This window comes from Ailuropoda melanoleuca, chromosome 6, assembly GCF_002007445.2.
Source record: "Ailuropoda melanoleuca isolate Jingjing chromosome 6, ASM200744v2, whole genome shotgun sequence".
Classification (NCBI taxonomy): Eukaryota; Metazoa; Chordata; class Mammalia; order Carnivora; family Ursidae; genus Ailuropoda; species Ailuropoda melanoleuca.
Genome location: NC_048223.1, coordinates 59924509 through 59939315, shown reverse-complemented (window position 1 = coordinate 59939315; position 14807 = coordinate 59924509). Strand labels below are relative to the sequence as shown.

Here is a 14807-nt window from a genome sequence, read left to right as displayed (position 1 = left end):
GGCTTAGAGGGAGCACGTGCACAACCCAAGATCACACAGCGAAGGCCTGGATACCAAGCATGCCTTATCTCTCCAAAGCCAGAACCTGGAAGGGGGCCTGTGGAGGTCCTTTTGAGCTGGAGCGAGAATGCACAGCAGTACACGTCCCGACGCCCTGCAGCACAACGGTGGCCACAGCCCACGCGGATGGCTTGCTCTTAATTAGCCTTCTTCCCCCTCTGGGCCTAATACCTTCTTCGTGTCTAGAGTGATTATTTTTTCTACTAACAGTGGAACAGCATCACCTACTAATTCCATTCTCTTCCTACTCTCCACCCATCCACCTGAGCTACTCTGCATAGGTTTCTCGTGACAGCATACGACAATGTCCCGAACCAGTCCAACTAGAATGGAGTAGTCACTCCACAGTCTATCTCATGTTCCACCCCTCCTTCAGACATACAGTACTGATCTCTTACCTATCCTGTGAAGAATCAATGACTTTGTGTGATAGAAAGGAATTCTAGCAATGCAGAGTATTTCACCTGCGAAAGGCTGAGCCGTGATTAAGAATAGTTCCTCATAGACATGGGTCCTCAGTGGTCTAGGTGAATCGAGCAGGTGCTCTGCCCCTTAGTTTGTAATATCTCAGCCTTTATGTGGGCAATGTCCCTGGAAATTGCTTAGCACGTTATAACTGATCATTTATTACATGCTAATAACTTTTTTAAAGCTCTTTTTAAATTGCTCTTAATGCTCAATGTCCAAACGACTGTGGCTGAAGACACACCTGACTACATCTTCTGTGGACCCTGCCGATCCCTAGGGCCTCGCATGCCTTACCTCCGGGGCGAGCCATCATCATGGGGCTGGATGATGACCACCTTCACGGTCACGGAGGTCCGGAGCAGGTCGATCATCTGCTCATGGGTCAGAGTGGCCACAGCCACTTTGCAGATCTCCACGAGGCGGCTCCCTTGGCGAAGCCCAGCCTTCCAGGCAAAGCCGAAGGGTTCCACGTCGGCCACGATTCCTTCAAAATTCACGTGGAAGCCAAGCTGGCCCAGCCCGTTCCTCCTCAGGGTCATTTCCACGGTCTCACAGCCTCGTGTCACTATCTGAGGGGAAAGAGACCATGAGACGCCACTGTGGGGCACCCCCGCCCCCCCACAAGGTAGAGGCGCACACCCGGGCCTCCCAGCCCTGCCCTCCAACCACCCAGGTGACGCGCTAAGCATTACAATGCCAAGTTCACCATAATTAGCCATGGCATTGGACGCAAAGAGAATAGAGAAAGTAGAACAGCGGCTTTACTCTTCAAAGGCAAATATGCTCCTGATACAGGTGTCCTGCTTTTTCTTAGAAGCCGCTGACCCCAGACCTCATGAGCTTCAGACAGGCTCTGACAACTCCCTCCTCCCCTCCCCTATGTCAGTGGGCTGGGCTCTTAAGTATCGAAGCCCCACTGTTCCAGATGGACTGCAGCAATGGGAAAACGTAGTATCTTTCAAAACCACAAGTTTCACCCATTAAACATTAAAAGTTAACTCAGTTTCATCCAACTTAAAAAATGGCCCAAGCCCCTTCCCAGCTAACACTCAGAGGGCTGCCCTCAGGAGGGCAGCCACAGAAGTCAGCCAGTTAGGAGACGTGCAAGTGTTCTCCGGGCACTGGCCCTGTGGACGTCCTGCCCTGTCCTCTGGGAAGCCCCCTCGTCGAAGTGGGTGGCCGCTGCTTGCCTGGGTGGTGAGGACCATATAGCTCAAATGTGGGCAGGCCCGCCAGGCTCCCTGGCATCTGCTGACAAGGGCATTGTGTAGGATGGCCCTCTTGCAGGCAGCAGAGATCCCCCTGTGCCTGAGGGCACCTCTCCTTCGTGGGGTCCATCCTTTGGGCGCCAAGGGCAACCCCAAGCAGTGGAGCTTCAGAGCCCTGACCTTCCGCGAGAGCGAGAGTCTGCAGCAGTATCACAAAGGGGAGTGTGGAAGCAAGGTGGTTGGCATCCCACGCAGTGCACTAAAGCACGATCATTAGTTAATGCCACCCTCAACAGCGCTCACTGAGCCTAACTTACATGCACTGAGAGAAAAACACAAGCTCATTATATGTCATTTGATGGCATCCCTTATTTGTGGGAAATTTAAAGTCGGGAAGTATCATACCCAAATCCCCCACAGCACAGAGCTAATGATAAAGCTGCAGCATAATGCATGCTCAATTCCCATGAAACACGCTCTGAATACCCAGATTCCTATTTAACAAGACCTACGAGTGTAAGTACAGCCCTGGGACTGGGCTGGTTCAGTGTATGTCCGCTGTGTCTGTTTCCATGGTTACCTGCATAGGTACACACATGGCCCATCAACCTCCCACAGACACTCAAGACAGCTGGGGGCTCAGGAAAATGGGGCAAGGCATTGCTGGTCTTCATGGTGAGGTTTTAAAAGACTGAAGCTTGCAAAGTTATGAACTGAACTAATTAGAAATTGCTGGAAAAGTACTTTTGTAATATGTACACCCTGAATAAAATTTTCTTTCACTTTTCAACTTTGTTTCAAATACGTTCTCCTTCCAAAAGTCTACATATGTGTGAAATATACCCTGCCTTGTTTCAAATATTAATGCAATTTTCAGTTGAAATTTAGCATCCATATATCAGACTGAAACAGTCACACCTTTCCTGAGACCTATGTGTCTCTTCTCCTTATTTCCCCCAACTACCTGCTACCTGCCCTGCTTTTTGCTTTGTGCTATTTCTTTATCCTTTCTCTTTCTTGCTTCTTAACATTTGCAAAGGATAAAGGATCAGTTATTTGGAGTTCCTTTCATACTAACATAAACTCAATTACCATAGGAAAATGGTAGCTTCCTATCCACATACCTACCCAGGACTGGCCACATAATTGGTGGGGCCGTGTGCAAAATCAAAATGCAGGGCCCCTGGGTCAAAGCCTATTTACAACTTCAAGATGATTAACAGCAGAGCACTCAGCCGAGCACGGGCTCTTCAGAGAGTGGGTCCCTAAGAATGGGTCATGGGTTGCACACCAATGAAACAGGCCCTGCCTGTCCCCTTAGGCATCAGTTCTCATTGCTTCCTGGGTCTGTACCTGCATAATGGACACTTTTACTTTCAGTTTCCACCACGATAAAAGGCACACTGAATCTACCACCCGCCAAACAGCACTCGTTCCCCATCTCTGCTCTATGAATGTGGGATCCTCTTTGCTGCCACCCTGTACCAACCTTATGCTCTAATCCCTCAACTGTCTGTGGGTTGGTTTGCTTCCAAAACCCCTGCTATGAGTCATCCTAGGGCCACAATACATTTCCTCAAACATATTCCAGACATCAGGCACCTCTGTTCCATTAGCCGTACCACTGCTTTTCTAGGAAAATGGTAGAATGGGGGCCATGAAACAGCGAATGGGTAAGGACCTATGAAATGTGCATTTTGGTGGTTGGTGAAGCGGTGTTTGTGCTATATTTTCAGGAGCACAGATGATGATGACTCAGCGGTCTCCTAAGAAGACGTATTTACGGTATTACCGAAGGCACAGTGTGTCTTGAAACTCACAAGGATAACTCAGTTCTACAGACACATAAACTAATCACGTACCTAATCATCCCCAAATCACATCTATGTTTGCGCACATACACCCGGTAATACTGTTGAACACACTGAGGTCTCGTCCTGTAAATAGTGTCAACAAACAATTAAATTATATTTCTCCAAGGCCAGCAGACACTGACTTGATTGTATTGTCTGTAATTCATGGTCTCGAATAACAAAGGGGAGATTTATATTTGGTGGGAGGAAAGGGGACAGGAAATGGGTATAAAGTCTCCTTTCCTCATGATCCGTAATTGACTAAATCTTTTCTAAAATCTGAAATATACATCCCCTTGGGGGAAGATTTAAACGTGAGAAATTTTTTTGTCATAGCATGTTTGGGTTCTTTTACTATATTTAATTTATTCTTATAACTGGTTAGACTCAAACTAAAATTTGGATCTTTCTGGGTGAAAATCAGGAGCAGAAATATTAACAGTTACACTCCATGGACATCATCTAGGGGTTCTATACTAAAAATAATGTTTTAAAAAAATCTCTTTTAGGACTGATTTTTTTTAAGTATAATTTAATGGGTAATTCTATAAAACCTCCTTAAGAAAACGAAATTGTGGCTGGAGAGTAATAATATATTTAATCTAGCAGACTAAAGAAAAATACCTGCTGTATAAACACGCACAGAATTGAAGTTGCAAAGAGGACGTAGTCATTCACAGGGTCAACAGCAACTATTGCCCATTGGTCTCCCGCTGGGAGGGTCCCGTCATGTCCATCTCTACACACAGACATAATATCTAGACAATTCGCCATTTTTTTTCTTTCAGATACCATAAAAACACATCCTGATGTTCTCTTTTGGAAGTTGGCTTAACTTTTTCTTTCCAATCAGTTTGTAATGGGTGCTTCTCCACCACTCATGTATTCAGCAACTGCTCAAAAGGACACAACGTTTAGAATTAAGCCCTACAGCCATATAAAATAGTAATGCATTCTGTGGGTGCCATAATCATGGTAGAATTTCCACAGCGGAAGCCATTACGAATCTGGGATTGAAGACCTAAGGATGGTGGAAACACAAAACGTGTACTTACTCCTAATCGCTGGACAATTTCCCTGATGTCTTCAGCACAGTTATCCACAGAGGACAGAAGGATACATTCCCCTCTCTCGTAAAACACTTTAATACTCATTAATCCAGATGTCCACCCAATGACGTCCCTGCAGGAACAGTTAAATACAACGTTCTTGGAATCCTTTTCAATCAACATTATGAACTCATTGGAAATCCCAAGAAGACATTCAATGTCAGCAGACTGGCCGAAGTCCCGAGCTATTACGTGCCACATGATTGCTCCGATGCTGAACAGATGGGCATCCTTCCTTGGCTTTACTTTCTCCTTTTTCTTTGCACCCAGTGTAATGAAGCTGAATTTCACAGAGGTATCCACAGTGGCGGTCGTGACAAAGTTCTCCGCCAGATCCTTCAAGTACTCTTGCCTTGTTCGAGTGGCCATTGCTCGAAACTTTTCTGATTTATGGGCTGCATTTTCTGCATTAATCACTTTGGCTAAAAGGAAGTCCCGAAATACTGCTGACTTTGGAAAAGTTACTCCTTTGGGAATTGGTGGACCAAATGGTGGTACATCTTTTGATCTAGAAACTCCAACACTGAGAAAGAAAAAAAAAAAGGAAACAATAGGAGTTGTAATACCTTCAGAATATTTATTTACCTTCAGAAATCTGACATATACCCATACTCCCAACTTACCCCATGTATTCTTGTAGCTTTTTGTTATACTAATTTCTGCATACCCAGTGTTTGTTTTTCAAAGTTACTAGATGGGCTGGTACTCTAACTCTGCAGCTGGCCATCACTGGGAAAGACAGTGACACTTTCAATGGAAGTGAGGTTATTAGCCCCAGGTGGCTGCTTGGGATCTCACTGGTACTGGACACCATGATGACACTTCACAGGTTCAAAGGTTTTAAGTGTCCCATTTTTTCAGGAAATGCTCACTTGGTCACATTTTGAAAATCTCAATGAAAGTTTTATGGGAAACAAATTGTAAGAGATTCCAGGGACTGAAAAGATCAAGTGACAGTAACAACCACCTTAACATGTCGAAACCAACCACGCTCCCCTGTATCGGCAGGTGTGGTTGTCTCCACCCTTCTTAGAATGAGATCAACTACAAAGAGTGAATTAATGATAATAAACAAATGAAGGACTGCACTGAGGGAATGATGAATCCCAGAGCATCCACTCCCCAACGACTGAGTAGCCACTGTGAAACCAAGACTCAGTACTAATCCCACATCTGCCCAGGCTGACATTTTCTACATTGGAATCAACAAAGGAAGCAATCTATACTTCATCTTCGTCTCTGCTGAAAATCTTGAACATGGTGAACTAAGGCATGAAAGAATTCTGTCCAAGTTTGTTCTGTCAGGTGTGGGCTCCTCTTCCAGAAAGTGGCTGGTTACGGTCTCCGGATCTCTCTCACCTTTGCTTTAATCTGCACACTCTTCAGGAGAGTGAGTCCCCTCCGGGGAGTGGGGCAGCACGAAGACGGAAGACTGTCTGCATGGGGCCGTAGCTGGGATGAAAGGGGAGGGCAGGACAGAGTCCCTTTGGGACAGAGGCATCTAATTCATTCAGGGATGGTGGTGTAAGCACTAAACCAGACGGTGATGGGGCAGACTTTACTCGTGTCCTCAAAGAAAGGCCCTAAAACTGCTGCAGAGTCTGAAGTGTCTTTGGGACCAATCTCATACTTGACTCATCTTCCCCCCGCTACTACCCTGAGAGTGGATGTGCTAGACTGAGTAGGCATTAACTTGTCCTCACATTTTAACTCCCAGAGAGCTGTTGCAAAGCCACCTGTCTGGACTTGTGATGAGGCTAACCGCACCCTGTTGCTTCTCCTCCCACTGGTCAGGGGGCTCACGTGGCCTACCTGAGCACTGAGATCTGCCGTCCCAGTAAAGTCACATGATCGCCTCTCCTAAATTTGTTTTTTTCTTCCAGTAATGAGCACAGATTCCTGGAAGAATTTTACCCACAGAAGGCTCACGAGGCCCAATCTTATTTGACACCTTGCAGGATTACTTTTTTGCACTTAGCTCTATGGATCTCAAGCTACTCTGACTGCGGCTTGTATGTAATTAAGCCAAAGCATCAGGGAACACTTTTTATACCTAAATATGTCCCAAAAAGGTCTCACGGTAGAGCTCCATAGTGGTTAGTGGGAGGTATCTTATAAAAGGGCAACTGTTTTTGTCCCAAATTACTGACCCTGATGTCTAACTGGATGTTCCCTCCACCATGTACAGTATATTAACTACTTGATCAACTGAAATCCTATGCATCTCAGATCCAAGCTGTACAAGGAGAGCAGCCACAATTTAGGTCTGGCTATTCCAGGATTACTGGGGTTCCTTGAGGTGCATGTGATCCTTCCTGTCTTCTTCAAGATGCACCCATGGATTAAGACATAGCAATTTAGAGAACAGCAGACCTGAACTATATTTCATCATTTCCTTGGAAATTATTTAATGAACTTATTTTGTCACTGGTATGTTTTGAGGAAGAGCATATGAAAGAGCCCTATAAGGCGTTTTTGGAAAATCTTCGCATGATAACCTTATTCCATGGGATAGAGTGCTGTGGAATTGATTTGAGCACAGCATTCAAGAAGACTATTACTGACTCGCTGAGGAATACTCAGGAAGTTTTTAAGCATGATCAGTATGAATGTTTATGAGGCACTGCCCAAAATTTGAGACACTCTACTAACTGTATGCCTGAATCTCATTAGCAAGTCGTAATTTAGTGATAACAACGTGCTTTCTTAAAAACCAATGATTCCCCAGTTGAGTGATTTGCACGATGCTATCCTCTATCAGGACGTGGTCTGTTTTTTGTATAGCTAAGATGTACATTTAGCCCAATACTGGTTTCAACATTCCTCCCTAGTGATTTTATTAAAACCAAAAACCTGAAACACATGAAAATAGACATTACTGATAACTTTAAGATTTTTGGTGCTCGTGAACCACCTCGTGGTCTCAGTATAAACTAAAATGGAAAGTAATTTAAAATACTTGATTTGACCTAAAAACAGCAGCCAATAAAATAACAGCAAATTCCATAAAGCCTTAGGCTTAAGTTTCCAATCCATTAGGAAGGTTCATTTAAGATTATTCTTCATAATTACCATTCATCGGGTGAGATCTCAGAAGAATAATCCCACTTACCATGTTTGTACCAACATTATGTTTTAAACCTATCCTTCCGATAGAACAGACATTATGCTTGTTACAAATATCATTTTTTTTAAAGTAGTTCTGAGCATTCGGGCCAGTGGTCTTTCGCCCAGATGTGACTCAGAAATCACCACGGGAGGAAAGCTCACAGATGCTCAGGTCAATTTCAGGTCTGTGACATCAGCACACCGCACAGCAGGGCGGGAGAATGAGCCCGTTTTAACAGGCTGTGAGGCAACATTCAAGCTAAGAAGTACCAGCTTACAGACTCTGTGTTGCTTTGAGATGGGCCAGGCATGGGGCTCGGGATATAAACCAGCAACGTCTAACACACAGACTAGCTTCTCTGCCTTTAGGAGAGCACGCTTTACAGTCGTCACCATCTCCCCGTCCTCTCCCAGCGCACACGCGTGCGCCCCACCTCGGCCCAGGAGGGGACTGAAACAGCACTTACTGTTTTAGGATGATAAAGGGAAATAACCTTCGGGGAGTGCCAGGAGCTCTAACAGGTGCTCTGCGTAACTTCTGCTATTTATTCCACACACTGATGGAGGTACTTTTATCCTCGACTTTAAGAGAACGAATGAAAGTTTCCAAGAAGTAAAGTAACTTGTACAAAGCACTGCGGGCAGCAGAGCTGGATTCTAACCCCAGGTCGGACACCCACCCTTTAACCCCACAAGGCATGATCTTCCAGTGGCATCTACTTCCTCCGAAAGAGTGCGGGGAGGGGAAAGGAAACAGAAACAGGCTCGGGATTCTGAGACACATGCATGGCCTTTTGAAATCACGGATGCAAGCATCAACTCCCGGTCTCAGGAGCCCTGTGGGCTGTTTCCAAGATCTTGGAGGAGAAGCAGTGTATTCCCACTGCAGGAAGTACTTCTGCTTGGGAAGAACTTGAAACAGCCACATCATCCACCTCCGAGGCTGGTATCCATTAAGCTCTGGTGCCAGCAGGGGCTGGATGCAGTTTTTAAGGGGAAAATTGAGGAAATGTGTAATCTACAATTTTGAACTGCTAGGCATTTTGCTGTTCAAAACGGGAAAGAGGCAATTATTTCGTTCAGAAAGTACCTGAGTGAAGACAGTGGAAATATAATTAGAAAAAGGGGGGGAACGATAATTATGGGGTTAGAGATAATAATTGGAAAACAAAGCTATTTCAGGAGAAGGTGTGAATGAAAGGCCAGGGGCCGCCGGCTCACCTGTAACACACGTTTTCGGTGCACGGGTTGTGCACTTTGACGATGACAAAGACGTGCTGGAAATGGGACCGGATGCTTCTCGGAGTAAAAGGAAGTGCTCCAGGCTCTTGGAAGACAATGGTCACAATGTCATTTCCGATATGCCTTTTCCTCAGAAGCTGCGGTCAGGAAAGGGAACACACACAGAGTTACAAACGCGGTTTTCCATAAAGACAAAATATAACAATATATACAACTCACTCCTCTGTCCATTTTCAAGGATTGATTCAGAAAGCAAGAGCCACTCTCAGAAAGTCACTGCTCCTCAAGGTGACACAGCAAAAGCAGGATGGGCTGCGTTGGAAACGTTTATGGAAAGACAAGCTTAATGCAGTTAATCTCTTGCACTTTAAAATTCAAATCCTTTTCACCTTGAGCTTTCGTACCCTGATATAATAGCATGTTAGCGCTTAAAACACTTTCAGGAATTTTTTTAAGGTTTTATTTATTTATTTGACAGAGAGAGAGCCAGAGAGCACAAGCAGGGTGAGTGGCAGTGGGAGAGGGAGAAGCAAGCTCCCCGCTGAGCAGGGAGCCCGACGTGGGGCTTCATCCCAAGACCCTGAGATCATGACCTGGGCTGAAGGCAGATGCTTAACCGACTGAGCCATCCAGGCACTCCTGCTCTCAGGAATTTTATAGTTTAAGTTCTTCAACTTAAAGCAAGCAGACCGAATGAAAGAGAGGGTTCAGGTTTGCTAAAAGTCCTACATCAGTGTGTTAGGGCCTTAACCTGTGTCCTGTGCTCCCCACAGGCCTGTCCACAACAGCAACACAGAAAGACTGTTACTTCACTAGCTAATAGATTCAAACTACTTAACTGAAATCTGGCCTTTCAGGTGTGATTCAGAAACACAGAATTCTACCAGATTAATGGCTGGAAAACTCCATGGTATAGAATCTTATACATTATAAATGTGGCAGAAGACAAGGAACCCCAGGGCAGCAACATTTTATTATTACTATTACTATTACTATTATTATTATTATTATTATTATTGTGTGGTTTTTTTTTGAGCAGCAACATTTTAACAACACTTTCCCTTTTCATTCTCCTTTTGCCCAGAATGCTCCCTTCGCCCCAAGTTGCTCCTGGACAACTCAGGGCTCTAACTTAGTCACCTCCTCACCGGAAAGGTACTTCCCTGGCAAGCCTATGCTGGCAACTCCACCCACACACCCAGGCCTCCTTCTAGTGCATTAGTGGTAATAGAACCGTGCTGATTGTGACTTACTTCTCCCGCTTCAGGTCAGCACTTTCAGGAGGGCAGGAGAAATGTCCTGTTGCCTTCTGGTTTTTTTTTTTTCTTTTTAAAGATTTTATTTATATATTTGAGAAAGAGAGAGATGGGGTCAGGTTGGGGCATGAGGTCGAGGGGGTGGCATGAGGTCGGGAGGGGCAGATGGAAAGAGAGCAGCAGACTCCCCTCGGAGCAGGAAGCCTGAACCGGGGCTCGATCCCAGGACCCTGGGATCATGACCTGAGGCGAAGGCAGACGCTTCACCGACTGAGCCACCCAGGCGCCCCTGATTTCCTGGTTTCTAATGGCCTGCCCAGGACATAGTCGACACCCAGGCCACATCTGCTGAAGGCATAAATGAGTGGTACGGATACAGGATCCCAGCCACATCACGCTGTGCAATAAAACCGTGACTGCCCTCTGAATATGTCGATAAGCCCATACATAAAGCACTCTCTAAGCTGGTGCAAGTGAACCACAGTATGTGTGCTCACAAAGCTTGTGATCTTCAGTTTTAATAGAGACAATAACCTTTATAGGAGCTGGTGATGTCACTGCAGGAATGAGATAATCTCAGGTAGTAAATCTCTCTTTACTAGCAATAACAAAGACAACAAGCTTGCTCTTAAATTTATTTGGCACCTACAGAACATACCTCACCGCAAGAGCATTAAGTTCAACTCTTAAAGCCTTTTCAACCCAGATACAAAAAGGATTTCATTGTCAGGCCCCTGACTTGTGATTTAGCGCGATAAAAGGTGGGGGAACTTGGGGATGAAGTGATCCTTCTTCCAGAGTTCTCTGATATGCCAGTTAAATCACTGATTCATATGCTGAAAAACTCCCATTTAAAGCACCACGGTTAAAGTCACACACCCACAAAAGTCGCCTTCTGTCTGGGTGAAGTTTTGAAGACACACATTCATATACATTAATACAGACCCAATGAGCCATCGGTAGCTTTAAAAGTGTTTGCTAAATATTTAAGTTAAAATGTGCCGTTTTGGACGCACGTAGCAAACCAGGTCCTGTACACTGTGTGATTATTTCCCCTTACTACCGTGGACACAGATGATAACCATGATAACTATTTCACATAAAGAAAAGAAAGTGGAAGCAAGGATAAATATCTACAACAAACATCAATGCACAAGCTGGAAATTGTACCAGGTTAAGATGTTCCTCCCTCGTTTCCACAATAGCTGAAACACAGGATTCACAGGTACTATATAATAGGACAAGGGAAAATCCGGAACGAATGAAAAGTTAAAGAAAATGTATCTTTAATACCTAACACCGTGTTCAATATATCTGTTGAACATGGCACCCAACAGCTGGCTCTGTACTTGACTCAACATCCTCGAACACAAGAGTTCTCAGATTGATGGGCACAAGATGGCGCTTGTGACGGCCAAGGCCAGGCAGTGAATTCTGCAGCCCCTCCTGCTTACATGCTGCTGTGATACACTTCCCCTTGGCCGGCTCTCTCGATTACGTGCGTGGGGCAGGCATGAACTCATGAGTCCGTGCTTCCTCGCTGTTGTAAGGGCAACAGCAAAATGGACAACTATTCCCACCCATTTTCTCTTTGTCCAGAAGGAAGACATTGGGTCCAGTTTTGTACTTCCCAACACAGGAATAGTGGAAGCACCATTTAAAAGGCTGGTTCCCTCAATGACATGTCCCTTTCTAAGCATATTCTTTGGCTTTGTAAAATGGGCCAAAAACATTTTTAATAGTCTAGTTAATTGAACCAGGGTCACAAAATGTACTTGGCAAAACAATAAAGTGCATGGGGCGGGAGGGGCGAGGAAAAAGGAGACTCATTAAGAAGAGCAAAATCTGATGCTCTCTGTAGGAGAATAAAATTAGAAAACTTACCACCTTGTCCATCAAGGGGATGCTTGACTTTGTTTAGAGGCTAAAGAAAAATAACATCTGGGAAGCTCACAGAAATATTTTACTGTTTTCCAGGATTTTGCCAAACATTAAATAACCTAAGTAATTTCTCAGACTTCTTATCTGAAGGTAAATATTTTCTTTAGTCATTAGTTATGTGTTTCTTCTGACCAGCCAGTGAAATTCTATGTCATCAGAGTCCGGACCTGGACGGGGAAAGGGGACAGCAGCCCAGCAGGCTGTGAAGCAAGGCCCCAGATTAGGAAGTCGCCTCTAGCACTGTTTGGGGAATTCAGGAAGGGTTTCTTCTAGCCCTAACTCCTCCCCTCTAGACGTGAAGTTCCTGACACTTCCCAGTGCCAAGAGAACCGCCTTCGTGTCTTCGACTGTAAGAATGAGTCAATAAACACTGTGTTAGACAGATTTACATAGTCAATTCTACGAAATCTCCACCGCTTGACTCAAGCAGTGAAACAGGAATAAACTCTTGTTATGACAAGAAAAGTGAAATGTGATTCTTCACCCAATTCCATGGCAAAAAGTGTCCAGATGCGACGAAATAGCAATGCTCGGATTTATTCTCAATTCCCTAACCAAACTTCAGGGCTTCACAGGACCAGTTCCACCTCGATGCAACAATCAAAGGCTAGAGAAAACTGTCAGGGAGCCACACTCGGATCCGAGGAGGCATAAAGTTGAGCTAGGTCAGGTAGATCAGCCTCTATGCAGACAGGCTCGCTTGGTACTTTTTTTCTTAGCAGAGTTAAGGTAGAGAAAGAATTTTGTACCTCACTCTGGAGGGAGGGCGAGGCAGCCCATACAATATGGAAGAAATGCAGTTGGATGTACTTCACAAGTTTCTAAGAGTCAGAATTAGTAAAGAGAAAGTTTAATTTGAAACCAGAAAAGGCTGATCTCCAGAGACAGTCTCCTGTCTTAAGAAGCAAATATGTAAAAATTTGCATGCTTTCAAAGGGAAAACTGCATCATTTAATGATTATCTTATATGTTCTGAAATTCAAGAGATGAGCCCAGAACTGAGCAAAAAATTAAATGTATTCCCTTGAAAACCGATCACAAGTTCCGGATCTCAGTCCTTGGGCTGGAATCTAAAGTCCTGTTGGTAGGAACAGGGTTGACCAAGACTCCTTTGACCCTGTCCTTCCCGCCCCTCTGACCGTGTCCCCCACCACCCCTCCCAGACAGCCACCTTGTCCCTCCCACAGGCCAGCTGTTTCCAACACAGGCCCTTTGCACTTGCTACCCCCCTGCTTGGAAGTTTCTCCCCCTCACACAGAGGGCCAGCTTCTCCCCCATCAGAGACCTTCCTAATTCTACATGTGTGCACACAACACACACGCACACCCCCCACACGCTCATGTATTTATTACTCAAGACACAACCCAGTGGTTAGAGTTTTGTTTTGATTTTTAAGAGATATCTAGAATTTCCTGTGCAAAGTAAAAATGTGAACATAGATCAGGAGTCTAATAAGAAAGAGAGAGAAACCTACTCACTTGACCACATAAATTCACAAGACCTACATTCAGAGAGGGAAAGCCTCAGCTACCTACTCCCCACAAAAAACGAGGGAAAGCTAGGTGAAGCGCTCTTATCTCAGATCAGCAAGATCATATCAAATTTAATTGCCATTTCAAGGATTCATTGTGGATATACTTTATATAACCAATATAAAAATATTATGTAAAATAATTAATATAAAACATATATTTTACTAATAGGAAGCATAAATATACAAACCAGTTAAGTGAGCAAGGCCTGAGTATTCTGTAACTGGAGAAACAGAAATAAACCTAGAATGGAGATTTTTAATGATTTAATAACAAAGTGAAGGGGCGCCTGGTTGGCACAGCAGTTGGGCGTCTGCCTTCGGCTCAGGGCGTGATCCTGGCGTTATGGGATCGGGCCCCACGTCAGGCTCTTCTGCTGTGAGCCTGCTTCTTCCTCTCCCACTCCCCCTGCTTGTGTTCCCTCTCTCGCTGGCTGTCTCTGTCTCTGTTGAATGAATGGATGGAATCTTTAAAAAAAAAATAATAATAATAATAACAAAGTGAAGATAAGAGGATTATGGAAATACAAGTTATTTCTGATACCCGGCAGTACCACCCCTATTGTAAGCAATCGTGCTTATTATCCTGTATAAGTACACATTCCTATTTAGGGCCTGGGGATAAATCTAATCATGGAAAGCTGAATAAGCATTTTATTCTTCCAAAATATTCCATATGATTATTTATAGGTGAACCCAAGTGCAGTCAGGACCTGTTCATACAGCCCTTAATGAGGCAGGTTCCTCCTATATACGGACGGTTTCTTAGCAGTTCCAATTAGGGACTTACAGAAGTGCAGAAACCCCTTAAGACAGGTCGGCCATCTATCCAAATTATATAGAGAAAGGGTTCCAGCCTGGCTGAAACCTAACAAGCTGGGTCTCCATTACCCCTATAGAGGTCAAGTCTGTCCCTAGGCTAATAGCAATATTCTTCAAATGGAATCTCAGAGACCTAGAAGCTTGGCCTTATTCCTTAGGGACCTCTTGGGGGCTAGGACATCCCTAACTTTATGCATGCATTAAAAAAA

General features: G+C 44.6%; 1 protein-coding gene across 9 annotated transcripts in view; it reads right to left on the bottom strand.

Annotated features, from left to right (window-relative positions):
* Window positions 1–14807, bottom strand: part of SIPA1L2 (signal induced proliferation associated 1 like 2) — a 240798-nt gene that overhangs the window by 56597 nt on the left and 169394 nt on the right. For all 9 annotated transcript variants that reach the window (XM_019797353.2, XM_011222166.3, XM_011222167.3 and 6 more), the window contains 3 exons: window positions 9028–9185; window positions 4645–5221; window positions 823–1097 (listed from right to left, as the gene is read on the bottom strand). In XM_019797353.2, the coding sequence (XP_019652912.2) occupies window positions 823–1097; window positions 4645–5221; window positions 9028–9185 (1010 nt within the window). The remainder of the gene's footprint in view (window positions 1–822; window positions 1098–4644; window positions 5222–9027; window positions 9186–14807) is intronic.